General features: G+C 41.9%; 1 protein-coding gene across 1 annotated transcript in view; it reads right to left on the bottom strand.

Annotated features, from left to right (window-relative positions):
• tenm4 (teneurin transmembrane protein 4) overlaps positions 1-27,885 on the bottom strand; it is a 144,013-nt gene that overhangs the window by 50,685 nt on the left and 65,443 nt on the right. Inside the window, 9 exon segments of the mRNA XM_034548396.1 lie at positions 2,032-2,232; positions 3,699-3,893; positions 4,596-4,697; positions 8,932-9,142; positions 10,175-10,389; positions 12,290-12,454; positions 18,770-19,005; positions 19,896-19,994; positions 21,917-22,166. Of these exon segments, the coding sequence (XP_034404287.1) occupies positions 2,032-2,232; positions 3,699-3,893; positions 4,596-4,697; positions 8,932-9,142; positions 10,175-10,389; positions 12,290-12,454; positions 18,770-19,005; positions 19,896-19,994; positions 21,917-22,166 (1,674 nt within the window).

Genomic DNA, 27,885 nt, shown 5'->3' with positions numbered 1-27,885 from the left:
CGTGGCCAGAGGAGTCAACAGTGAGAAATACCCCCATCCCCATGATGGCCGTTAGCATTTGCACTCAAGAGCCATGTAAACAAACTTTCCTCTGGGTGGGAGAATGGCAAAAAACGACATAAAAACACACATATTAAAGGACATAAAACCTCAGGCATTGTTTTATGGCTTGTAACAGCATTACTTCCAACTGTGCACACCCAGGTTGTTCAGTGCCAAAGCCCCATGAGGAAATGAGTTTGTGACTTAAAAGTATTACGGGGAATTAAAGAATCTTGAAAGATATATTGAAAGCTCTCCATCTTTTTCTTCCCCCAGACTGTATGAAAATAGGCTGCTATCTGTGCTACTCCACCACCGAGCTTAGAGTTGTATTAGACCACAGAAAGCTCGACAATGAACAGGATGAAGGCGGATAAAGATCCAACTCATCGTCATTTACAGAGCCCTTTCTCTACGATTGCAAACTCAGACTAACTGCCCATTTCCCTCAAAATCCCTGGGATTATCTAGTAGGTTATTGTGTATGCTTGGAATATAAAGGGATTCCTGGATCGAAGGGACTGTTGGACTGAAGCTCTCGTTTCAGAAATATTTTGTGAGAATACAAATGATGTTGTCTGAATGAAAGCAGCTTACGGCTGCAACTGACTCTGCCTTTATCAAAAATAGAGCTCATGAACTGATTATCAACACATCAGTCCTGTTCAAACTGAGCTATCTGAAGTATAAATCTGCCAGGGAATAATCATAAAACATTAATACAGTCTCACATGAGCGTTTTATAGAGTGCAAAACTGTGAAATTCTTCAGCTGGCTACCGTTCAAAGAAAAGGAAATCTTGAATTTTTGCATCAGCCAACAATGAAAGTAAGTGATGTTATATACCTACATTTGACAGCTCTTAAACAATCTACCCCTGAGTTCACTGAGAAAAATATTTCTTTGGTAAATGTGAGCAGGCTGTCAAGAGCTGAACCTGAATCGTGCCCCTCAAAGCCTCGAGAAGGTGTAGTCTTGCTGTAAAACTATCTTATGCTCAGCCTATTCTGACTACCAAGAGAGAACGTTCTCCGTGGACGAAATGAACACAATGGGAACAATCCTCCAGAGCAGAAAAGAGCTATCATCAGCTGTGAGCCCTGTGCCAACGTGAAGAAAGCCAGAACTCAAGAAAGAGCATTAGCTTGCATTAGATCATGCCTCTGACAATATCCCCGATGTGTGCGTTTCCCTCTCTTCTCCGGCTGCCAGCTATGTGGAGCTCGAGGATGAAACCATTCGTAAGAGAAATGCATCCCGAGCTAAATCAACCACAATTTGATTGATAGCTGTGGACTTCCGACTGATCATTGATGTGAATAATTGAGTCGTTTTCACAAGCAGAATTGTTTACTTCTGCAAGGAGCTGAGCAATTGTCAAAGTTAAATTGAATCAGGCAGGGAAATAAATTCCGATAAAAAATACAGATTTTATCAGAGATGAAGTGACTGACATGTCAGGGTTATTGCATGCCAATTGTGAGGTATTACAATACAATCGCAAATATTGAAGGTTGATCAAATATCCTTGATACTGTGAAATATTCAGGGATTGTGCTGACTGTTTCTCAGAAGTTGAGGATCAATAAGTGTGAGGGATTACATAACTGAGAAGTGTATAACTACAAATATAGGTATGACTCAGGTTTCTACCTGACCAGAGTGATACAACAGTGAAACAATCAACTGATCGTATGTGTTATGTCTTTACTTACTCACTTCATAAATAAATGGTGCTTTTTTTATATAATGCTTTATTCAAATAGGTACAATGACCATCTTTAAGAAGTTGCTGCATTCATAAGTGCAAGATGATAGCCTTACTGCTGGAAACAGCGGGAACAATATATATGTACCGTCATTTTTTTGATGCAATATTTTCTGTGAATGCATTGACTTTTGTTCTGCTTGGTAATCAGAGCTAATTCAGCACTAGTATGTGAAAAGGAATGCTGCCAGTATGTACTCTCATCTAAGGGAAGCACTCACCTGTGGAGCAGTCATGGCCCGTCCAGTTGGGATCGCAGCTGCAGCTTCCTGTGTCTGCCAGGAACGCTCCGTGTCCAGAGCACTGGTCCATGCAGGACGCCCTGGGGCTCTCACATCCTGGACCGCCCCACCCCACAAAGCAGTGGCACTCTCCCTGGACACACACCCCTCGGCCTGAGCATGTTGGGTCCAGGCAGTCCACTGAAAGGGTTTGCAAAGAGACAGTGTCAAGACACACCAGTCCCCTGCTGCTTGCCTCGTTCAGAGGCAATCTGGCGTCTCTATTTGAGCCTGACTGGAATGACAACTGTGGTGGGCCGCAGCTCGGCTTCGACTGGATGAATGTACAGAGGGAACTTAAGAGAAAATGCAGCGGGGAGGCCGACTTTCTCCAAAACAGGAGACAAGATTTACAGTCAAACTAATTAACCCAAGTACCCAAGAACAGGTAGTGCGCATGCTCCTGCTGGCATGGTCCCATCAACTCCCATAATGAAAATTCTTTCCAAAAAGGGACAAATGAGAGCCACGAGAATGAGTAATTCAAAGCTGGAAAAACCCAAACCCACATTACCAGAAAACTGGGTAAAGTAATGAAAAGCCTGGAGCGTCAGCCAGACTTCCTAGGAGTGCTCCACTCTAATTCACAGATTATTTGAAGATCACTGCGACAGAGGAAGCCTTGCACTTGCTTCCCTCTGCTGCATCTTTGTTTCGTGCCCTGTATCTGTGTTTAGTACATCAGTTCAGTTAGTATGCAAATATCAAATTAATATGTGTTTCTATAGCATCTCTTCCTGCGACATCTTGTCAAATGAATACATGCTTTGTAAGGCACCAGAGTTGTGGGAGCATACAATAAAAATAAAAACATTCCCTACCAGACAATAACTGCATGGTACACACAGATGGCAAATGGGCCCCAAGCAGGAGCGATGTCTAGATACTGAGAGCAGGAGGTGCCGCCATGGCAGCTTCCCTTTACCATGACATAAATGGGTATAAAGGCCGTCATAGTAAGATAAACAGGATCTCTCGCCTCTTAGCAGATGGTTTGGGTACCAGGCACAAAGATCAGAGGCTAACTGACAAGAAACTCTCTCCTGGCAATTAATCATTGTGGCTGAAGGTCGCACGGAAGAAAGGTAGTAATGTTAAAGGGCCCTCGTCCACATTCCCCTCCACTCCTTATGGCCAACACTCCACCCCAAAATAGAATGGGGGCCTATGGATGTCACAAAGCCCCATTTATCAAACCCCCAGGGTCCATTTTTCATCTTGAAATGAGAGCCTTCAAGAGCTGACAAACACAATGGCTCCTTCAATCTTATCTGCCAGCACCGTGAATGTGCAGTTCCTAATGGATTAAAATTATACTTTGCATATACTTTTGCAAATTTAAGACAACAGATGGACTGTTTCCATTAACGTAACATCTTATATCCATGATTTATACAGGAAAAGTCACCTAGGATGCATATTTCGAAGTGTTACGGCCACAACAATTTTCATAAAGGATGTCCTGTCTTTACTACAGTACTATATAAACTGTTAAATAAGCCATAACAACTTAATAGCCGTTCCCATTATGCACTAACAGGATGAGCCATTTCATGTTGGACTTTATACGTTTAGGACACATTAGCATGACTTAGCAAAACAATCACCTTCTTCACAGTTTTCCCCTTTGTAGCCTGGGTTGCAGATGCAGGTTCCCACGATGCAGGTCCCATGGCTGCTGCATGTGACGTCGATGCACTGGTTGGTGGAAACGTCGCACTCGGAGCCCTTCCAGCCGCTGTGACACATGCAGCGACCTTTAAGGTATTGACCATTCCCGCTGCATAGCACTGGACAGGCAGCTTTGAAAAGAGCAGACAGCATACATCTATTTGAATGGACCCCTCCAACCATAGCTTCAAAGAATAGTGAGTGCAAAAAGCCTCGATCTGACAATGAGCTTCTGACCAAAATGCTAAATTGTTTCCTCTCCAGTGTACGGCGTGCAGACCAAAATACTGCGCTTTGGCATCCAGTGCAGATGTGACCCAATTCTAACAAAATCAAACAGAAAATATCTAATATCTACACAATAGAGGCTGGTGTCTGTAGAAAGTAAATGAAAGAATAAAAAAAGCTGCCGATCAACACACGGATAACGGATGACAGTGTATAGATGTGACTAAAGCTAACTCTCATTACAACAGACAGCCTTACGTTGCTTTTTTAATTAGGTGGAAAATAAACACAGCCTTGGTTTCAATAATTGAAAGAATGATTCAATATCAGTATTTTAATCTAAAACTCTTTTCCCTTTACAGCCATTGAAAAGTTCCTTTATGCGAGACACAAGACGCCATTAGGAGAGGACCAGGTACAAATTAATCATCTAGAGTAGAACTGCCTAATTTAATAACAAAGATCTGAAGTACAATAAAATATAATTGGAAGATTAAAAATGCTTTGCTCTGGTCACGCAGTGAATATAATTTGGTCGGCACCCTAAAACGTTATGTGTGAATGATGTGGATCAATAAAGTTGTTACGACTGAGTCATGACTCACCTCGCCCACAGTCAGGTCCCTTGAATCCTAAAAAGCAGTGGCATGTTCCAGCAACGCAGTCGCCGTTCCCAAAGCAGTTACTGGGACAGTCGTCAACGGAATCTGCAAGACAGCAAGCAATCAGGAGCTTTTCTGAGTCATGCGGTTTGAAAAACAATTTTCCTCCCACTCATTTTCTTTGGGCCGATTATTATGCCTTTGCTAATGACAGTGATAAGAACGGGGCTCCAATCCTGTCAACACGTCTGTTTCACTGCAAAACATTTTTTAGTGTCGCTAATGTTACACCAAAATGGTGGAATTCACTGAAAGAGTAAAGAAGTCCCGGTCATCTGGGCTTTGACTAGTGGGATTCATCAGTATTTGCAAACGCACTGGACGTGATAAGTGGCATGCATCATTTGACAAAGCTAATTTGACTCTTTTATGCCCACTGTCATGGGTCATGTTCTCATGTCCGCTTCTATTGTCTGATTTTCACTTGGCTTGAGGTATTGGCAGAAACAATGAGTAGGCCATCACAATGAATACAAGCTCTATCTGGCTTACAATGATCTGCATATATATATATATATATATATATATATATATATATATATATATATATATATATATATATATATATATATGTATATGTATATGTATATATACATACACGTTTCATCTCCCTCTTTTGTTTTGTGAACATAGCATACTAGTCAACAGTGATTTATGGTGTTAAATGTAACAGCTGTATTTTAACGTGTTCTTTCATTTTTATTATCAATTGGGTCTTTGAAAAACAACCTGCCCACCATTCTGGATAAAAAAATAATTAATTAACTAAATGAAACAATTGAAATTGCACTGGAATATACACAAGGTATCTTGGCAGCTTGTCAAAATGTAGTTGGGCTCAAATCAAACATTGGTGTCGGAGAGACGGGGGCATTAAAAAAAATGTAAGACTAAGTGCTGTTTTGTATTTTAGCATGTCAATGTAAAAATAAATAATGCTTGTGAAACAATTGCAACCATTAGATCTGAAAACAAGTAGAACATTCACATTCCTTTTGATGGCCCGAATGTAGAAATGATTTAGCTGTGATAGCAGAAACATGTGAGCTCTAGTTACCTGCTTACAAGGCATTACAAAAATATATAATAAGCCGCTCCAGCTGCATACAAATACATTACTTTTCTAAAAAAATAAATTAATACATTTTGAATAAAAGCCATATTATATTACTTTAGTGTTTTTCCGTACTGTATCCGCATCATTAGTTGTGACTGGAGTAGCTCCAACTGACAGTGTAGCTTATTATTATTATTATTATTATTATTATCGTCCTTTGTTTGAGAGCATTTCTGTGTGAGGCATACAATCAGCACAACACTCTGTCATTTTCTCTATTGATCCCCCACAACATAATCAAATGAATTGTCAAAATGATTACTTCTACTACCGTGTTCTGACACTCGCTTTTATTAGAAATCAGAGTGACCACTGAGGCGCTCGACAGCAGCGGGATTCTGAAACATGACGCTCGCTGAATTAAGCCTGAAATGGTCCTGAAAAATATTCAATCTTGTCCGTTGCCTTCAGGCAGCAGAGGCTCTGAGGCAAAACTTACAGAACAAAGAGTCTCTTGTGCTCCACAATGGGCTAGAAATGTGAGCCTTGGATTCAGCTTCCCCTTACTCTGGAGAGTCAATCATCACTGAGGATGCAATGCAAGACACAGAGAGAGAGAGAGAGAGAGAGAGAGAGAGAGAGAGAGAGAGAGAGAGAGAGAGAGAGAGAGAGAGAGAGAGAGCGACCAGAAATACAGAAGTGCTACTGATGCTTTCTGTGCTGCAGGCTTGCCTTTGACATGTCGGGTTAGTGTGGGGATGCAGGGTAGACTGTCCTCAGGGGTGGTGGAGCCAAATCAGCATTTTGGTGGGGTTTTGATGGATTCCACCAAGAACATCTACCTACACTAGGAGCCCTTGGCTTTTTTTATTTTTTTTTTATTGCTCAGAGCTAGTGAAACCAGCAGTGCGTGTGTGTGGCCATTAAAATTCCTCCCAGAAGTACAATTATGCAGAAGAGATTCTTGGCATGAATCTTGCAGCTCATGTATATAGGGACAAAAAAAGAAATACTAAGCGGGGCTTGTAATTTAACGTTCACCAACCGAGGCAATGAAAGATCCTACAATAAATAATTTAAAAAAGAATCTTATCTCAAACTTCAATCCGCTGACAGATTATGGGCGCAGTCATGCTACATTAATGTGCCGCTAATCGCAGGTATTTATTTGCCGAATAACAAACCGTCAAATCCAACACTGTTAACGAAGTGAGCTCTCCCTTTACGAATGTCTGTTGGCTGCGTTTCCTCTGAGAGCAGCGAGGGAAGGCCATGAATATCTCTTAGCCACATACTCAACATAGGCCAACGCATAAATCATGGATTCAAGCTGAGCTCCATTGAAATTCATTACCCTTTCACATCAGGGGAGCTAACTATTGTGTGAGTCCTCTCCAGTCGACGAGGGACAGAGTATCATCCAGTAAGCAGGTTTAATCAGCGCCTTGCCATGCTCTCTGAGGATGCTCAGCATCTTTGAATGATGGGTGGTTGTGCGGACGTAGAGAGAGAGAGAGAGCCTCTGCTATATGGTGAGACAGGATATAGAGTAAGACATTGGTGCTGGCTTTTTGAATCGCGACGCTTTGCTGGCCTGTACAGGGAGCTGTGTCTGGGTTGAAGCATGTCTGGCACCAGGCAGCGGGGACAAATGGCCCAGAAGGCTGTGATACAAAACATTCAGCGGGACCCGTTTCACATTGCCATGGAGCCAGAGCCAAGTAATGAGGAGCCGAGGAGCCCAGATTAAAGACAGGCACGCTCCATCCACCCAGATGTATTACGGCATGGCTGTGTGCAGCAGGCGAACCTTTCATGTTACTTCAGGTTAAGAGCACAAGGTGCTGACACTGACGGTAAAATAAGACATGTTGCCCTACCAACACTGTTGGAAATATTTTTACTGTCAGTGTCTTATGAACAATGCTGCTTGTGTCTCTCAGTGCACCTTTTCTAGATATTGTTCACATGTATTTCTATGCCCGGGCTGCATTATTTGAAGGTCAACTCTATCCCGCCACGGCTCAATACAATTCAGGCAGTTGGTGAGATTCAATTTCTGCTGAAGGGCACTTAACCGGTGACCCATTTTAGAAAGGGCCCCTCTGTCTCCCTCTGAGCTCCTCTGGGCAGATCAGCTCTGATACAAATCAACAGAGGCAGAATTCTACCTCTGACTGGCTCTGACTAACTCTGCCCCACTCCGTCCTCTCCCAATTCCCCATCTGTTGCCCGGAATACCCGATCTGCAGAGGTTGTGTTTTCTATGATGCAAACCACAGGAGGCCTTCACACACACCCAGTCAAGAAGAAACAAGCAGAAGTTAACACATGGCCCTGACTCCCTTGTGTCATATCATATATTAAGTATTGAATTACAGCTGTTCTTGGCACAGTAAGTGTGTGTGTGGTGTGAAGGGGGGGGGGGGGGGGGGGGGGGGGGGGGGGGGGGGGGGGGGGGGGGGGGGGGGGGGGGGGGGGGGGGGGGGGGGGGGGGGGGGGGGAGGAGAATAGGTGTCTCTTGCCTGTCACCAATTGGTGTTACATTGGTGTTGAGGACAGCTTCTCATCGATCTGCTGCCTGGCACAGCCTCTGTCACAGATGGACTCTGGCCCAGGAGCTTTTAATTAAAGAGCATGTGAGAACAGCTCCCAGCTGCCATCCCTGTGAAAGTCGACACCTCAGGCCCTCTTACACCTTGCCTGATGCGGAGGTGCCAATCAACGGCACTTTAAGGAGAACAAAGAGGAGCGCACTAAACGAAACCACCTCGGCGAGAGAAGGACCCGTGTCTGAAACAAGGCTGTGTTCCACGCACAGTTAGTCGGAGGGAGATGTCTTCCCTACTTTGATATATGTAAAGTAGATGGAAATTGGAGCAAATCATGATCAAAAACGGCACTAGCAGGAGGGTACAATCATACTTTGAATTGTATGCAAATGGTTGCCAGAAGCTGGACCCCTGATTCGCTCGGGAGACACTCAGGCTAATGAGGATATTATGATCTCTCAATGCCCTACTCAGGGGCATGGCAGGATAGCATGGATGTCCTGATTTTTGTCACATTCAACTTCACCTTGGTTAACCTTCACTTTCCTTGGCTATTGAAATCTGCTGAAAACTGCCCCATGTCTGGGCTGTTTGCTGCTGGTTGGTATTATAGTGATTATGTGGACTTCTATTACAGGTTTCAGCAGCAAGTCAGGCCCAGGGTGCTCACCTATGGCGGTGGTGAGGTAGGCAACAGTTTCAGTGTCTTTCCCGTCGTTGTAGACGGCCAGGTGCCAGATGCCCGAGTCCATGTACTGTATGAAGCCTGTGTCGTGTGTGGTGATGGGCGCCAGGCTCCTTTGCATCGCCACGGGCCCCTCCAGACCGTGGATGTTCTGGGCCAGGAGCCGGCGCCCGTCCAAGAGCTCCACAAAGTCGAACTGCGGACAGACGTACAGAGAGTGAGAAAGACTGATGGATGGACCGCAGACGCCATTAGAGTGACACGTGAGACGTGAGTGCTTTCAGCCCCTCTTTAAAGCAGTGCATCATTTCGTCTGCATGAATAACTCATCATTCCAGAGGAGCTTGAGTACATCTTGGCACATCGTGGCTGGATGGGCTGTGATAATTTCTTAATCCACATGTCTTATATGAGAGCCGTGCTTAAAACTATTAAAGTGAGAAAAAAAACAACTGGAAAGTGGCTTCATATTAGTGGTGACTCAATGAGAGGACAGTTCATTTTCATCTACATAAGGAAGGAATCTGGACTCTTCTGCCACTAAGTGTGATCAGACACAGCACCAACACTCTACATTTCCTTTGAATTCAAAAATACAGAAGAGAGACAAACAGGATCTTTTGACTGAAGAATAAATCACACTGGACATTAATGCAAACACAAAGCCTGCTATGAACAATGTGTTGAACTCCCTATGTTTAAAGCGATCTAACTCTGTGAACCAAGCAGTCAGATCTGATTAATCACACGCTATATCTGATTCTGTGCTGAGCCTGGATGGGCCTCCCTTTCTTGGTTCCTGAGTCCTGTATCTTTGTGTGAATCATTGATGATATTGAACCTGAAGGAAAAGCGCTTAAAATCCTTTCTGGAACAAATAAAGTGATTTATAATACAATAGAGAGATTTATGAGTTTTTATTTTCAAAACATTCCTACACAGTTAGATGGATTTGTTTATACCATATCCTAATTTATATTCTGTGGCAGCGGAAGAATGGGAAAAGGGGCTGAATCCTTTAAAATGCAGACAGGATTGGAAATTGTTTTATACGGTTTTACATTTTGTCTTTCGCAAACAAGATATCACGATTTGTTACAGAACACACAAACATTTAGTAACTTACAGCCCTACAAACATTTAGATTTAAAACCTCTCCTTTCATGCACCCGCTAGTCATAACAGAACACAATAAGATTACCAATAGTGACAAAGCAGTATTTCCCACCTGTGTGTGTGACGGAGGTAGGCCCCTCCTTCCATAGATTCCCACTAAGGCATCTTTGCTCAGGGACACGTTAAATTTCAGGTACATGGGATGATCAATGAAGACCTGGGACCTCCAGAAGATACCGGGGGGAATCTGCTGCGCGACCTTGCGCCCCACGTCAATCTCTCCCATATCTATATAGCTGTCATCTGGGAACAGGCTGTCCAATTTGCCTGCATTGCACAGAGAGTAAATCGGTCAAAGAGATCACACCATTAATCCAACATGTGGAGGGCCGAGGGAGATGATAGTCTGACCATATCACAGATATTCAATCACATCACTGACAGCCAGAGAAAGAACCATTATGAATGAGACCTCTGACCATTGCCAGCCATTCCAGTCCAAATTCCAGGAGGGGAGGAGGGGAAGAATAATCTAATTGAACACCAGTCGGGTCCTTAAACACATTATTATTTAAAAGGAGTTCCATCCTATCATTAAACTGGGGATCAAACTTTGTTAATTTTGTTGAGGTTGCAAACTCAAAGATGGCAAGTTTATTTTTTTATTTTTTTATAATCTGTACACATTTAATAAATGATGTTCATCAAGGTGAAAGATTCTAACGCTGTGATTTAAAAGGTTGAACATATGGAGTGGAAATGGTAAGAGAAAATACAACTGCTTCAACACTGTGATAAAATACAATAATTAAATAAAAGTAATAAAGTGAAAATTGGAATTATGGCAGGGAAGGTTTTCTAATGCTATAAACCTGCTCAGGTACGTACTAGTGCATCCACTGCCAAGAGTCGTCCATATGCTGCATAATACACCTTATATTGGACTCCGTGGAAATCACAACATCTGCTTGCTCATGTAGAGGAGCTAATTTCAGCACCGATGTCTACTAAAGCAGACGCCCATACAAACTACCCCGAGGACTTGGTGGCAGACACAGCTTTAGGTTACGCACCGAGTGGCAGATGGCGGTGTTCTCAAAAGTCCATGAGTGGCGAAGGGTTTCAGACAGAGCACACTCTCCCTAGATCGGGGCTTTACATAATGCTACAACACACGGGCTCCTTTAACACACATTGGGGTGTGTTGGTGTTCATGCAGCACGTTAATGGTGCACTCATCAGACTGTTTAAATAAATCATAAAGAGAGAAGGATGATAATGGGCCTCATGGTTAAATAAATGGTTGTTGTTCTGCAGGCTTTAACTACGGCATCATGCTTCGTTGGAAAGACTCAGGAAGAGAGAAACTCGACTGCATTTCAACGCATCTGCATCACCTTGAGAAACATCAGATAGCTCATCATTGTTTTTGGCGACAGCGCTGCAGAATGAGACTTATTTGGAAAACTATGGCTATTGATTTCCTATCAGCGGTGGGTGCCGTGCAGGGTCTAAAGCTTCGCTGTAGCTGGGCTTGTTGTAAGCTAAACACACTTTCAGCTGTCTGGTAAATGAGAAAAGACAAGTCCTGGATTCATCTATATGGTAATGACCTCCTACCTATTGTACTCTGCCAGTGGAAAATCACATGGTTAAATCTGGGCCCATTTGTTCGAGAACGTAGCGGAGCAAACTTTTCTTGAGTCGAGCAGTTGGTACCGTGGGGTGAGCACATGCTCTCTTTGGCTGCCAGGAAAAGGAAGCCCAGACTAGGAGATGAAAGGATCACATCCGTTCTGAAGAGGACAGAGTGGCTAATCCCCTTCCAGCCCCTGGATACTCGGTCCCGTAAGCTGCCCCCATTTTCTCCCTCCAGGAACAAATAGCACTTTCCCACTTACAACAACTTTCATAGGATTACAATGCAGATCCTTCTGCATACCATGGAGACGAGTAAACACAATGAGATACTGGATGACAAAATAATAACAGACTTGCTTGAACTCCAAAATGTCATAATTAAACCTTTAAGATTTGAAAAACTTTTTTTTCCTTGTGGAATGTTGTTCTCTTCCAACGCTGGTGCAACAGCGTACTACAGTAAACTGAGAGTTATGCAAATCATTCTGGAGAAAGAAAATATGTGATGCATTCAGGAAGATTTAATTATCAGTTGACAAAATTCATGAGTAAAAATGAATAATCCTGAATAAAAACAGGCACTTACTCTCTTCTTTTCTCTTGCGGTTAGGTATTTCCAATCCTGTGTTGCCTAGTGGTGGCAAGTTCAGGTCAGTAGGAAACGGTAGGCCACTTGTGTTGTCCTCTGACAGCTGGTACATCTGTCTCTGCATCGGTTGCAGGTGCCAGTTTAATCCAAAAAGGTGCATGGCTGAAATATCAAACATAAAAACTAGTTCAGAATCCATTCATGTAAAGACTATCATTTCTTTGCTTGGATGAAGTTAATTTATTACTCTCTAAATTGCATTGAAAGTAACCCCTAAAAACTCAGGAAACTTTTTGTTTTTCTGGGTTGGGGGGTAATTATCCAAAGGTGACAGCTGTGAGCTAGAGGCACAGGAAGTAAAGAACAAAGAACAAAGAACAATACGTGGTTTAATGGTTAATGGCGTGTTTTTTCAAAAGTGCTGAGCAGTGCGATCAGAAGATGAATGCTGTCCTGACCTCGTGGGACAACATCTGTCTCACCACACCAACATCGCCACGGACCATCCCCAGTGCCCTGTCATTTTTCCAACCCCATTACCTTTCCCCTCCCTTGCAAAATTAGGGGACAAAAGGAAGAAAAGAAAAAAAACACATCAGCAGGGAGACACCAGGGTGTTTCAATGTGAACATAGTGGCTGAAGCATGATGATATTTTACAAGGTCGACAAAAGGAATGTCCTCTGGAACAATGGCAGCGGAGAGCAGAACAGAGGGGGAGGGGCTGACCATGACAGATCACCAATAAGAAAATGGACAAGACGAGCTTAGCAAGGCAAAAGCCACCTTGGAAGTCAACAGTCAGCAGAAAAGGCCCAGAAACTCAATATTGCCATTTTATTGGTTTGTTGGTTCTCTTAAGCTCTTAAAAAAACACAATACAATTATAAAGAGTGACATTATCTGACAGTGTTAGATTGAAGCAGGGAGAAAGACCCCTCTAGTCCTCTTAATGTTGGTATCTTTTTTTAAAAACTTTTACAAGAACATAAACTACTTCATGTCACCAATATGCCCGTCAGTGACTGTTATTATTATTTAGATACATTGGGAAAAAACAGAGGTTTGAGGTGTCATCCCATACAGGTTAGACAATGTGGTGAGCACATTATAATCTTGGGATCCTGAAAATCTATTTTTTTTTTTTTTTACTCTTATGTCAATTTAGTCAGGACCTATTGCACTTCCTGTAGTCTCATGTCTGCTATTGAAATATTGGGATTATTTTAAAAGCACAAGGAATTCCAACTAACTGCATCTTAAGTATGACTCAAATAGCTGGATCGGGTATCAGTGACAAGGGAGCCGATGTTGATGTCTGATTACGATATCTGAATATGAATATTCCAGAAAGTGCAGCAGAATCCGGTGCATCACAGACAAAGGACAGCAAAATTCAGATTTAAAAAAGCACGAAAGCGCAGCCTAGTGCAAACAGCATCAACAGAACTTCATTAGTAAAAAAAAAAGTGCTTTATTGATCAATTACCAAACAGAATACCGCAAGTTGCTTCATTAAGCAATCTCTACACTTCAAAATCCTACAGCCGTTGAAAGCTGACCAAGCTCAGCTGTTAAATTCAAATTGACTGAAACTGATGAATCGAATACATCAAGTCATTTCCGGAGGAATTGTGGATGGATTAGAGAACATCACCCCGCCTTGCTCTCCCATGTAGAGCTCTTTAAGTAGTCTCTTTTTTTAATGTATTATGAAATTAGATGTGCACAAAACCAAATATTGTGAGCATACACACACACTAGAAAAACAGTAGCATATGTTTACTGAAATATTTTTGATGGATTTGTGGAGAAAGGTGGGCAACAACGGCGTAGTTACCCAAAACACAACACAAACGATCCCTAAAATCATCCAGTTCAACTGCAACACCAGCACCTGTTCTGCGTCCGTCCCAGTGCCAACCAATGAGGGGACAGATGGCTTTGTTTGTCATTTTGTAAGCTCCAGAAAGACACTTCTTTTGATTTGTAGCTCTACATCGACTGGCGAAATGAAGAAAAAAAAAGAGTCACTATGATTCTGGCAGATCCAACGCAAAGTCACCAAGCACGGTGTCATTCCAAGTGTCCTCGTAATCACGTCTTTGTGAGCCCCATTCTTTATCCAGTCCGTCCCTGAGGCCTCTAATGGAAAACGGTTGAAGAGGCGTCCCCCTCCCATCCTAAATCCTAAGATTTTCTTCAACGCCTTCTTGGTATCTCAGATATGCAGAGCATTGGACCGGAGCCAGTGAAAAGCCTCCTGATTTAGTTTTGCTTGCTTTCCAGACTTTGCAGACATCGTGCGGCGAAGCTCAGAAAGTTGCTGCAATTGGCTGCAAAATTGAAGACAGGTTGTGGGAGTAACAAGACACTTCTAATGAGATGGCCACTGGCAGAGACAAGCTGCGTCTGTGTTCCAGCGATGCCACTGACCTGTCAAGAGCACTGCACTCCATAGAATCGCCCATTTTGTCCTGAGCACACACTGTGCCCTCCTTTCGCTTATCTCTTGGCAGGAAGTTGGGTCACGCCATGTGCCAATTAGGTAACAGAGGTACTGTAGGAGAAGACTTCTCAGCCAATCCGAGGAAAAATACAGCGCTTATTGCTGTGGGTCATCTGCCAGCATTCCTGTGCACTCATTATGTTATGAATAATTATAAATTGCACACAAAAGGCAAATAACTTCCCAGCCACCTGTCATTCTTATACGGTAATGCTGTGTTATTAATAAATAAAGTACTGTAGGAGTGCCTTAGTAGCTGAGTATTTATAGTGCACACATCTCCGGTTGCCAAAAATATTATCTTCAAAACTAAACAAAAATAACACACTAAAGTAAACATAACATAGTGACTGGCAATGTCTGAGTTTGGGCGAATGCATTTCCTTCTGTCAGAATTGGGCTATTACAAGTCTGGTGCAAATCAAGCTTTTCAATATTCACATTGGAAATAACTTAATTACTAAATAAATGTATATTACTGTGTAAATAAATTCACTGATTTGTAGCACCATTGCCATGCTATATTTCTTTAGACACAAAAAACAATAATGAAAGATGTTTATGCTGTTACTTTAATTTTCAGTCTATCATCAAAAAAGCGTTTCACTTTAATCAAGGCAAGTGTCTTCAAAAATCATTTATTGTCTTATCATTTGTATTGTGTTGTTATGCAAATAACCACTATGGATGTGATTGAGTGTCACATTACAATGTAAAGTAAAAGGATAACATTTAGGATTTTCTTTATGGTTTGCACCGTCTTCGGGTTGGTTGAAATTATTGTTTGAGCTTTGCTGTCAAGTCTTAGAAAAAACAAATAAGAATCGGCAGGTCAGACTTTAAAAGAATTTAAATGGCCAAGAAATGCAATAGGTTTTTTCTTGTAGCCCTGCAGTGAAGAATAACGTTTTTTAATTGGCATGGTTTTCCGGTACAACTTGGAAATAAGTTCAATGTAGCTCAACAAATAATTTCACATGAATACTCCATTGTGTTTCAACCCTATCACCGTGACTTTAATAACTGTAGAAATGATCAATATGTGCTGCAAAGTACAACAACCTAAAATGTAAAAGCTATGATTGCAACAATCCACAACTAGAGGTGTAATGCTATATGCTTGTGAGAAATATGGTGCTAAATGTCCACTGATTATAAGCAAGGATGTGGGAATGCCCATTGTTTCAACTGATGTTTGCCAGTAACATAAACATACAGTTCTTTTGCATCCATATAATACATGCAAAGTTACATATCACATTAGAAAACAAACACCTGCTTGGACAGACACACTAGCAGACCTAGCTGGAGTAAGTAGCTGTGCATCATCGGACGTGGATGCTGCATTTCAAATACATATTGGGTATTATAGGTAATGCATTGCACACTTGAATGATTTTAGTCTTGAGATAAAGGTAATATCCAAGATTGATAAAAAAAAAAATAGCAGTACTTATCTAAGATTACAACTAAGAAAACATAGCTTTTGTCCATTGAGAGTAACATCATATTGACAAACCAAGATAAAGCAAATATCGGAGTGGGAAAATAAAAATACAAATCAAACAAAGCAGTGATATCTCAACATACTGAAAGACAGACAAACAGGTCAAATCTGTGTTGCAGAGGTGCCTTTTCGGAGTTGGATGATCATGCAGTGAAAAAACATTTCTGGGGCCCAACTTTTCCGTCCTTGGCTAGATACCCAGCGTGAATAGATATGAACACAGGAGGATACTGATGACCTTAAAATGAGGAACATATAACAAATGTGCTAATGAGCGAGCGACCACAGAGAAAATAGTGCCATCTTAAACCCCCGACCTTTTTGCACTTCAAAAAGTGCCGATTTACAAAGCTGTGACAAAATAAAACCATGCTGCAAGTCAAAACATCTGTCACGCGGCATAATTGGGTTCATTAGACATCTCACCCGGAGTTCCCAATTACAGGCCTCAATAATTAATTGCACTTGAAATTAAATGTATTTTTTCATCAGCCTTTAATTAAATATGGCCCTCGTTCTTGATTGGAAATTCCGATCACAGGGTGAGGGTTGGTCTCCAACATGTTTACTTGTGGTGCATCAGGAGATGGTCTGAGTTTTTGCAGGGTATAATTACACAGTCTGATTAAGCATTGTCAGGCTGATGGGGCTCTCTGGCTTTTGGCCAAGTCAAAGCAGTAAACTGTACACACGTATCTCTACTTCTACAGCAAACCCCACTGCCGGTGCTAAACACAAGCCAAACCAGAACTTTGCCACACCCGACGTCACTGGTTATAAATGACTGGATATGTAGATAATAACCATTAGCAGCAACCAGATCATTCTTTTTTTGTTAGTTTAGAGCTGTTCCAAATTTCAAATTAAACAATTTAAATGGCTCTGGAAACCCCCCAAAAATATGTTTGGCCTCAAAGAGAAGCAGAAAAGATTACCTCTGTGATTGTTACAGCATGATGCATATCTTTAATAAATGTCCTCAATGAAGATTTCATTTATCTCACTGATGAAGGCAGAGAGATCTGGCTGTTCTGTCATTGACTATGAAATACAATGTGCTCACCAGCCTTGCATTAACAAAAAAAATGAACGTATTCAACAGTGTACCCATTTATATGTTAAACAGGTATTCAAAGACAATCAGATGCATATATGGAGAAATATATTAAACAGAAGTATGAATTAACTCCTTATTTGAATTTGTAAAAACGGTAAGAAAAGGGTACTGCCAGCTTTTTCATGTAGATCACCCAATCATTGGAACTGTCTGCTAAATGACACAACCTAGAACATACATTTTAAGAAGCTTGTCCCGAACCTATTCACTCATTCCTTTAAAATCCTCTAAACTCTCATATTTCCAACCTTAGCCAAGCTCATAGCACACTAATTCAGTCAACGTGTGGTTTACTTACCTCACCCATGACCCCAAACATGTTGCTACGTGGCCTTGAATGCCCCAGAATCCATCAAACTCCCAGGTTTCATTAGACTTTTTGACCTACCAACATTCTCTACGTGGTCACACTGTTACTGCAAATGCTGCTGTTCTTGTTGGTTGCTGTGCAGCTGTGAACTCTCCTCTATCTCTTTTTTGTTTTTAAGTAATAATAACACATTATCTCATGCTTCCCCTGATTGATTTAAAAATTGCGACTCAAATAAATCACTGTCACTTGTGAAGTTTACTAGTATTACTGTAATAAACAGAAGTTGATCTGGGTCGCTAAGTGATGGTTGGACAGACCAGAAAGATAATCAGCACAAAAACCGTTGGGAACACAAACAACAAGTGATCTCTGAGAAACCACATCACGACGATTACTTGCAGGATCCAATTACATGTACATTCAACTTCCCTTTCTAGTTTTCTACTTTGCGTCTTTATTGACTGCTTCTTCAGTTCACTCTGTATATGGATCACACAAATGAATAAGAGACCGTATTTCCGTATATGGATATCATTTCCTTCGGGAACGACGGCAGTCAAAAAGACAAGAACTGATTTAATAGCAGAACTCAGATTTCACAGTTGATAGTCCTTAACCCAACTGGGACCCGAGTGTGCTGGTCAGGGAATCTTAAATGAAATAAGAGGAATATTTTAAACATGCAAGTCCTCTCCTGTGTGATGGCTGATGTCTTTTTAATTAATTCCCTATCTGACCTATTCAAAGAGCAAGAAACTGGATTGCCCATCTCTTTGAATTCAGTCAACCCAATCTATGAACGATAATGTTATTTCAGACGAGGTGCGTGGGCGAGGAGTCAATCTGTGAGTCCCTATATAACTCTGCTCATATAAAGCGCAGTGCAGATTCAACGCTATTAAAACGGATGAGAGAGGGAACATAATAGAGCATGGACTCATCCTGTGTCTGCAGTTAAGTGAGAGGTGGGGCCGGGGGCGGATAGGTAGAGGCGCTCACCCCGACGTGCAGAGGCGTTCAAAGGTGACTCACCGATGAAGTAGGCCAACAGGAACAGCAGAGTTACTGAGATGAGAATGGCGATGAGAGCGGCGCACTTCCAGTTGCAGTGCTTGTAGGGTTTCTTCAGGCTGAAGGCGGGTCGAGAGAAGGTGTTACGGGGCAGAGGGCGCGGGGGAGGCGAGTACACCGTGCTGGAGGTCAAAGGGTATCCTGGTGATGTTGTGCAATACATTGGGGATGTTCCACCTGGTTTGAACAGGAAGTGCCTGGGAGGAAAAAAAAAAGTGCTGTTAGTCTTCACAGAGAACCCTCATTTCTAAGGGAGGTCTATCATCACAACACTGTAGGTTGCTGTGTGTCCTTCCACTGGTGAGTAATTCTGCTTGCAAGCACATTCAATACTGTTACCATAGTCACCCTTCTACTAGATTAGTGAGAATGCTAAACCATACTGGCTTTTGCTCAGTCGAAACTGCGAATCAATATTAAATCTAATTTACAGGACTAGCGACCGCAGCTGGCTCTTGTTTATGTATTCATCCTTGCGTGGTGCTGAGTAATTCCCGGTAACTATGTGTCAAGGCTGTCCACAGGAGAGATACAGCATATACGGTTGCAGCGAGGAGTTTTAGCAGATTTATTCGCCCTTGAAGAAAAACATGTGTAAAGCTGCATGTCCAAAAGCCACATGATCGGTCCATCAGAGAGCCGGTGGTGGCGGCGTTGTTGTCAAGGCCATTTTACTGACAAGTTTACACAAAGCTCCTGAGCGACAGTGACATAGACGTGATTGAGTGTCACATTACAATGTATGATGTGGAAAGTCACTGAGACCATATTTTATTTATAAAACATCAGGACAAATCGCTGGCATATCCTATTCAGGCAATAGGAGATAACATGGGTAACTGTGTTTCATAAAGCAGTCATGATTAACATTAATCAGAAGCAATACAACCCAACAATGTGACTTGATGCAAATTGTTGCTTGTATCAAACAGGGAAGGGACAAACATGGCAAAGATTGTGTGCACTGCAGAAGGCGCACGCTGGTGATTGACAGCATTTCAAAACGGGATGTTTGATGGACAGATTGTTTTCATGGCAAAGCAGATTGTGACAGTGGCGTGAGCCAGATAGCAAACATGCAACATACCCGTCGTTGTACGAGGCATCGTGGCGTGCTGATGCCAGAATGTCCATCTCAATGAGGTTGTCCTGTAAAGTCTCTAGGAATGCCTGCTTTGCTATGTTTCTACATACAGGTGGAAAGATGGATATGAAGCGAGTGTGAGATGTGCGTGCAAGCAACATAGAAATGGCAATACAGTATGTGATCACCGAGCAGCAACAACAACAACAACAACAACAACAACTGACAAATGGGGGTCAAGACAGACGGCGTGGGACAAAGAAACCAAGGCCCTTATGGAACTACTTCTACAAAAGTGAGAGACAAATAACATCTAGCTCTATTGTTCCCCCTCGTTTGTGCTCTGCCATACCTTGTTTTGTACGAGCCCTGCCCTTCTCTGCAAGCGTCTTGCTCTTCTCTGATAAACATTAGAGTATTCTGGCTCCTTTAAGGTTGTGATTGGAAGAAAACAATGCATCACTTACGGTTTCTAACACGTATTTCAGACAAAACACTTTTCAATATCTTAATCTTGAAAGTTTCCATCGCATCCACATTGGATAGTATCCTTAGGTAAAGTTGAGTTTAATTTAATGGTTGCAAAAAAACACATTTTACCAGTTTGTTCTAGAGGCGCACGTCTCATTTCACCCCCCCGATGCACCCCCCCCTGCAGCAATGCAATGTAGAAATGAACTGTCCACATGCAATGGGCAGGCTGAACACGTTCAGTGGTACAAGAGAAAAGCCTTGTTTTTGACCCTTTGAGGTCAGTGTGAAGTCTGTCAAGCTTGTGTTCTGGGGAAAAATGCAACTTTTAATAAAGAGAGGGAACGGTGCTTGGCAGCAATTCTAAAGAAAATGGTGAGGCTGGAGAGGGCCTTCCAACTGCTGGCATTACTCCACCGGCAGAGCAGAATAAGACCTACCAGTGTAGAATTCATCAGGGACATTAGAGTTCATGTTCACTAAGTAAATGGGACATTAAAATATCTCCATATGTCTGTGTAGTCCACTAATGGTTTACATTTTATTATTGGAACTTTAGTAGTTGATCTTTTTTAAAGACAACAGGTCATACAGACGACATATGTGGTTTGAGCAACCCTCTTGCCTGTTGCAGATTCCCTCTCCTTGCCATCTGGTTTCTCCTCCACAGCGAATACCTGTGCAGGATTAACTTTGGAGCTGGATGACATGAAATCATTAATTATCCCACTAACTGTCCTTGCACCAGCCGAGATTGATGCTCATTTTCCTGTTGACTGAACCGTCTCACAGAAACTGAAGGAAGAGACAGTCATTCTATTCATGGCTGGTGCTTAGCCGTACCAACTTAGCTATTAGCTAGTCTCCAGTCAACGACACTTTCATTTATGGCTGCGTGTTTTTACTGTACACACTATAGGTGAGGTCTATTGGATCGCTTTGAATAGATCCATATAACCAAATCTTCTAAGAAGAAAAATATTTTAATTTGCTTAGCAGGTGACCTGATCACATGGAGAAGCCTATAGAGAGATTATTGTGATCATTATGAGGGTTGAAATAACATGCCATGCTATTCCTGATGTCACCAGCAGAAGAAATACCTACAGATATTCCCTTTATTACAATAAAACTTGATAGATCCACTTCACACAAGGGCCTCCTATTGAGAAATGTGCTTGAGAAACGGGCACTGATGAATATAAAGTAATAAATAAAACTCAGGACTGAAGGGGAGGAGCTATGACGCCTGCTCACGGGAGACCAAATGTAATTTAGCAAGAACCGTTTCATATCCAACTTGATCGTAATTACTCAATGTTAGGATTGCTAACATCAGACAAAGACCCAAAAGCAGAACTTTTCTCTTGTTTGCCACAAAATCCCGTTCATCTCAAAACGTAGGCCTTTGCCCCTAGCAGGATATTCTCATGTCCTTACTTTGCTCCTTGTAAGCACTGCAGTAATTAAATATGGAGCAGACAGCATGAAAAAGTCAAGCTCAGACTTGCCAACATCTCTATACATTGTCAGGGAGATAAGTTACAGGGTACCTTGTTTCCAGGGGGATGTTGCTGTTGAGCAGCCAGTTGTCCTGCGTGCTGCCGGAGTCTTGACCACTGGCCGGACCCTCAGGAGGGACAGAGCCGTCTGTAGGCGCAGGGCTTGGGTTACTCCGCGGTGTGTAGTTTCCCCTGTTCAAGGAGTTAATGGAGGCCGCATGGTGCTGATGATTGGGTGAGTGGGAGTGGGAGAGCGGTAGAGGAGGCGTCCGCAGGCGAGAATGGTTCTGAAAGGCTCCGTCTGAAAGGGAAAGAGAGGGCCATAAATATATAGAGTAGCTTCAAAACGTGCGCAGATCCATTGAGGGTACATATTCCAAAAAAGGTTGGTGAAAGTGTGACAGAAGAGTGAGAAGAGCCTTATGGTGTTATTTCAACTCCCGAGCTGCAACATGACTGATGAATGATTGGCCATAGTTTCACCAGCAGTGCAACAATTAACAGCTAACACTCATTTCAGTGAAGAGCTGCAAAGCCCTTATGTGAATCACTCTTAAAAAAGTCCCTCTTCTGCTCATTATTTCTCCTAACTGGCCTCTATCAGGGTGTGCTTTCTGCCTCCCACAGAGACCTGTGACAGTTCTCTCAGACCCAACACAAGCTCCCGTGTAGATGGACGAGCTGGCTTCTTCATCTTTTTCTTTTTACACATGTGGTTAGCCAGTGAATGATGTTTGAGCATGCATAATAATAATAATAATAGTATTACACTTCATTTATATAGCACCTTGTAAAACACAATTAGAATGTGCTTTACTATAAAACCAGAAGAGTTTTAAAACATAACATGAATGAATATATATATATATATAATATTTATATATATATACGCATATATATATATATAATATATATATATATATATATATATATATATATATATACATATATATATACACATATATATATATATATATATATATATATATATATATATATATATATATATATATATATATGTGTATTAAAATCACAGAAAGGCATTTAAAAAAAAGTGGGTTTTATAAAGTGATTTTGATCTCCTCAGGCAGGTAATTCCAGACTCTATTAGCTCTGAATGCAAAGGCTTTATCTCCTTTGTGTAAGAATCTGGACCTCGGAACAACGCATCTGAGAAGATAGGGAAACAAGAGATCTGATAAATAACTTCATCAATAATAACATTTAACATATAATTCTAAAGGGGGGCTGCACGGTGGTGTAGTGGCTAGCACTGTCGCCTCACAGCAAGAGGGCCGCGGGTTCAATTCCCGGTCGGAGCGGTCCTTCTGTGTGGAGTTTGCATGTTCTCCCCGTGGCAGCGTGGGTTCTCTCCGGGCTCTCCGGCTTCCTCCCACAGTCCAAAGACATGCTGCAGGTTAATTGATCTCTAAATTGCCCATAGGTGTGAATGTGAGAGTGAATGGTTGTATGTCCCTACATGTGCCCTCGATGGACTGGCGGCCTGTCCAGGGTGTCCCCTGCCTTTGCCCTATGTCAGCTGGGATAGGCTCCAGCGCCCCCGCGACCCTAATGAGGATAAGCGGTATTGAAAATGGATGGATGGATGGATATAATTCTAAAGGCAACAACAAGGTAGACAGTGTACCACATGTTGTGTTCCAACATGTTGTGTTAAACAATACTAGCAGCAGAGTTTTGTTTGAGCTGGAGGATGATGCCAGAGAACAAGGAGTTACAGTAGTCTAATCTACTAGTTACAGTAGGAAGGCGTTGATAAGGGTTTCCAGATTTTTAGGACAGATATGGTCTAATCCTTGAAATGTTCCTTAAACGATGACTGCAAGATTGAACCATTTCATTTGGTTTGTCTCAACTCAGTGTTTTTTATAAACTATAGCCTAGTGTGAAATGTGTTACTGCTACCACAGCTTGCCTGAAGCAAGTTTAGGTTTTGAAACAGAAACTCAGATCCAGCTACTTGCTTGAGGTCAAGCTCATTAGTGATGCCAGTGGTCACGTACTGTCCCAGAGCTTTTAGCAGCAGAAATGGGCTCTTTTTGTTTAATTTGTTTAGGTCTTTAACCAGCTCTGTTGTCACTTCCCATCAGAGGTAATACAAGTATGATATATGAAGCGTATAGGAACAGATTGTACCCAGTGGACCTATATGCACTATTTGATGCTCTCTAGACTTCACAATATAGAAGACCAATGTCCTTGGGCACTCTCCATCCATTTATATCCACATCTGTTAAGCCATTCATCAATCAATGAACTCCTGGCTTGACTGATAATGAAAGAGTGGCTTTTCTTTAAAGCAGCAGGCCTCCTTTATTTCACAGATATCCCCAACACTAAATTGCCAATTTACAGCAGAGGGAGCGGAATATAGACACAAAGAGGGCTTATTTTGTATAATCAGCTCCTTTATTAAAGCGATGCCTACTAGCGCCAGTCAAGAAGCACAGTGTCATTTCAGATTCTGCAGGGGTCAGGAACATGAATATGCTATATCTACATGTGTCAATCAAGACAGACTGATGCACATGCTGCTGAGGAGCAAAATTGGGAACAAAGTAGCATTACGCTTTGGCGCTAGAGGCATTTTAGCAAAGTGGAGGGAGAGAGCCCTGTGTCTTCTCAGGTAATGTGCAGATCATTGGCTCGGCATGGAAAAACAGGACACAAATGTAGTTTAATCCTCAAGCACATGCTCACGTCTTCCTGCAAGCTTTTAAAACACATGGGCGCTTTACAGAAAGTTTAACATATCAGTTAATTTACTGTATATCTATATTCTGTATTTCATTAGCAGTCAGCAAAAAAAAAAACAGTCTCTCTGCCTCATAGTGCACATCTTCCATTTGATGAACCCTGGCAGAAATGGAGTGCTACATTATGCATTTGTCACACTGATAGATTTTTTTTTCGTCACACTGATAGATGGTCCCATACTAAGTACACTTTTGCACAATGCTGCCTTCGTAGTTAGACAAACCAGTGATAGAGAGAGAGAGAGAGAGAGACACAGAGAGACACAGAGAGAGAGAGATGAACAATAGACTGGTCTGAGGTAAAACCGCACAGTCTCTGATGACCTCCCTCCCACTCAGTAATGTGCCTGATCCCTAAAGCCATTAATAAGGTTATGCTAATTTGATGCAGGGACAGCAGAGACATACGCAGATAAATATATCATGAGGATAAATGCTTCACTGCGCTAGAATGCCTTCAGTGCTCGGTAAACAAATACTTCACTTCCTGTCAAGATCAAACGAATATGGGGCAACAGGTGATTTGTTTTTCTAACATCTGGTCACACCTGGTTTACCGGATGACCCTACTTGCAATAAGAGTCACGCTACGGACTCAAATATTACAGGAAACAGGTTCCTGTTTCAGTGTTTCAAAAATATTGCAGCTTATAACAAGCTGGAATATTATCAGGCTTGCTTTTGAAGCAAACTTTTTCAAATGTCACAATAGAAATAGAAGGTCGGTCTACTTTTCTGTCACGCCACACTTTGGAGGAAGAAAAATGTTGATACCCCAACAATATTGTAACAAAATAGCCCATGCTTGTGACTCCTCCATCTTTGCTTTTATAAATCATGGAATAAAGAAAATAGTCAAGTTAACAAGATTGCTCCATCAGACTAATAAAATGTGCAATCACTTTGTTAGAACAATGCAAATAAAGTTATATCTGTGCAAAAGACAATTCATATTTGGCAAAAAGGAGCTTATTGTGGCTGCAATTAATCTGTTCAAGTTAAAATATTTGGCAATAATGAGTTCTACTGAGTTTTACACTGTATATCTTTTCAAAACAACAATAATGTGCAACCGGTGCAAAACAAAATGATTGCAGATATGTGTGAGCCGTCATGTTTTATCAGTATTAGTGGCCGCAATGAGCCGGCTTTCCACTACAAATCTTTTTTAAGCGGGGTTGCAGGCTTCATACGGCCACTCTCAATTCATGCTCAATGTTGAGCTTAGATCTGTATTTTGTTTTGAGAACGGCAACAGCAGAAAAGCCGATATGACGGAGATAGGATGTGGCGAGTCGCCAAGAATCGTGGCCGTTGCACAAGCGTAACCTGTGACGGGGTAAACATTTATATGAAAGTACAGGCTTTTCGCCATGTATTTATTAATGACTTTGTTTAATGTCCGTGTACTTTATACTTGTTTTAATATGTGAAGTTCTCAAAGTTCTTGAAATAAAAAGATGCTGCATTCTGTGCCCCACCTGTGATACCACTGCGCTCCCCTGGGGCACGCCCCACAGTTTAAGAAATACTGGTCTAGCGGTTCTAGAACTAGAACTAGAACTAGGAATTGGATCACATCAAATCAGCTGAACATACTTATGGAGTGAAACAGTTTAAACCTATTGTGACCAATCACTTTGTAGGCCGCAGAGAGCCCAAATCCACCGTTGTTGTTCAACAACGATCTGGAGTCACTTGTACTTTTCTGGACTGGAAAACAAAGTCAAATTGAAGGGTATTTTGGGGAGGAAACGGTATTCTGAATATAACACTGAATATACAGTGTAAATACAAATTCACTCTAAATTATTAAACTAGATGCAAGATAAGATTTAGGTTTCCCATGTAAGTTAAGTGCTGTGCAGGTTTACGCAGTAGTAACATAGCAATCTGAAATATTTGATTCCAATCTGATGCACACTTGCAGTGCCCTCGTCATGGTTTACAGTCTCCATGGAAGAGCTGCAGTAAACCCACCGACTTCGCTCTCCTATTTATTTGCATACAAGCCGTCCCCATTTTATTTCATTGTAGAACATGATCTCCAGAAAAAGAACGAGCACTGCATCATGATTTTCATTCACTACTTGACTGTATGCATCTCTTCCCCTTCTACAGCGAGGTAAGTAGTCGCTGCTATTTCCGGGGGAGGTGACCAGAAAGAGGACAAGCAGGACAGTTTATGAGACAAAACAACATGACCCCCACATATGTGGTGATTCAGCAACAATTATTCACTACTATCCAAAGGACAGAGGGAAACAATTAATGGTTTTCTATTGAGCTGCTTTGCACAACGAAATTGGCATGAAAAGGAGATTCATTTGTTATCTAGAGAGACATAGAAGGGGGACTTGGCCACAATAGCCAAACCTTCACACAGCATTCAACATAGAAGCCTAAAGATATCTATTCAGTCTGGGAATGTGGGTTTTTCATTTTTCTTCCGAACAGATGTATGGACTGGTTAAGGCCTCCTGACACTATTCTAGATGAGTAATTAAAGCAAATCCACTTCATTATCCAAGACCTCAACCCCCACCATGAGAGATAACAGCATGCTGTAATTGCTGGGAGACAACTATCCAACCTGTGAGGTACTTGCTGCACTATGAATGTTTTTTTGTAATGACGAACACTTTGAAATATTGAAACTGATGTAAAATTAGGTAATGGATTTCTGTGGGATCTCTAAGCATGTTCACTATTTATTCATGAAAAACAGAAACTGGCACATGTATCTCATGGTAGTGGATCACTGTGCGTGTTGTGTCCATATGGAGGAACACTGGGTTCAGACGTAACGTGCCACTTTGCACAGCGCCCAGGGAGAAGTTCTAATTCTGAACCAGAACACTGGATCAAATCCACAGCAGCCACAATCACACCTGATGAAATAAAACGATGTGACACGCCACGGACACCCGGTCCTCCTCACTGAGGTGTGAGCCAGTCAATGCAGAATTAATCAAAAGCTATCCAGCGTCCAGATAAATCGTTAAGTCTTACTTACTGCTACAGCCCCTATGGCTAATCATAAGAGCAAAGTTTCCAGTTGAGTAGCGTTTGTCTATAAAAATACAAATAGAATCCGTCATGAAGGCAGTGAAGCTGCAATCTCTCCTGGCTCCCTGTTGCAGGTTCTCTCGGCTGGCCCTGCTGCTTCCTCCACAGTTAGCGAAGTCTGCAGGGAAGAGCCATGCGGGGATACTAGCTGTCTTTCCTGGACTCATTTGAGCA

This window comes from Cyclopterus lumpus, chromosome 13 (assembly GCF_009769545.1).
Source record: "Cyclopterus lumpus isolate fCycLum1 chromosome 13, fCycLum1.pri, whole genome shotgun sequence".
Taxonomy (NCBI): domain Eukaryota; kingdom Metazoa; phylum Chordata; class Actinopteri; order Perciformes; family Cyclopteridae; genus Cyclopterus; species Cyclopterus lumpus.
This window is presented reverse-complemented; position numbering and strand designations above follow the sequence as displayed.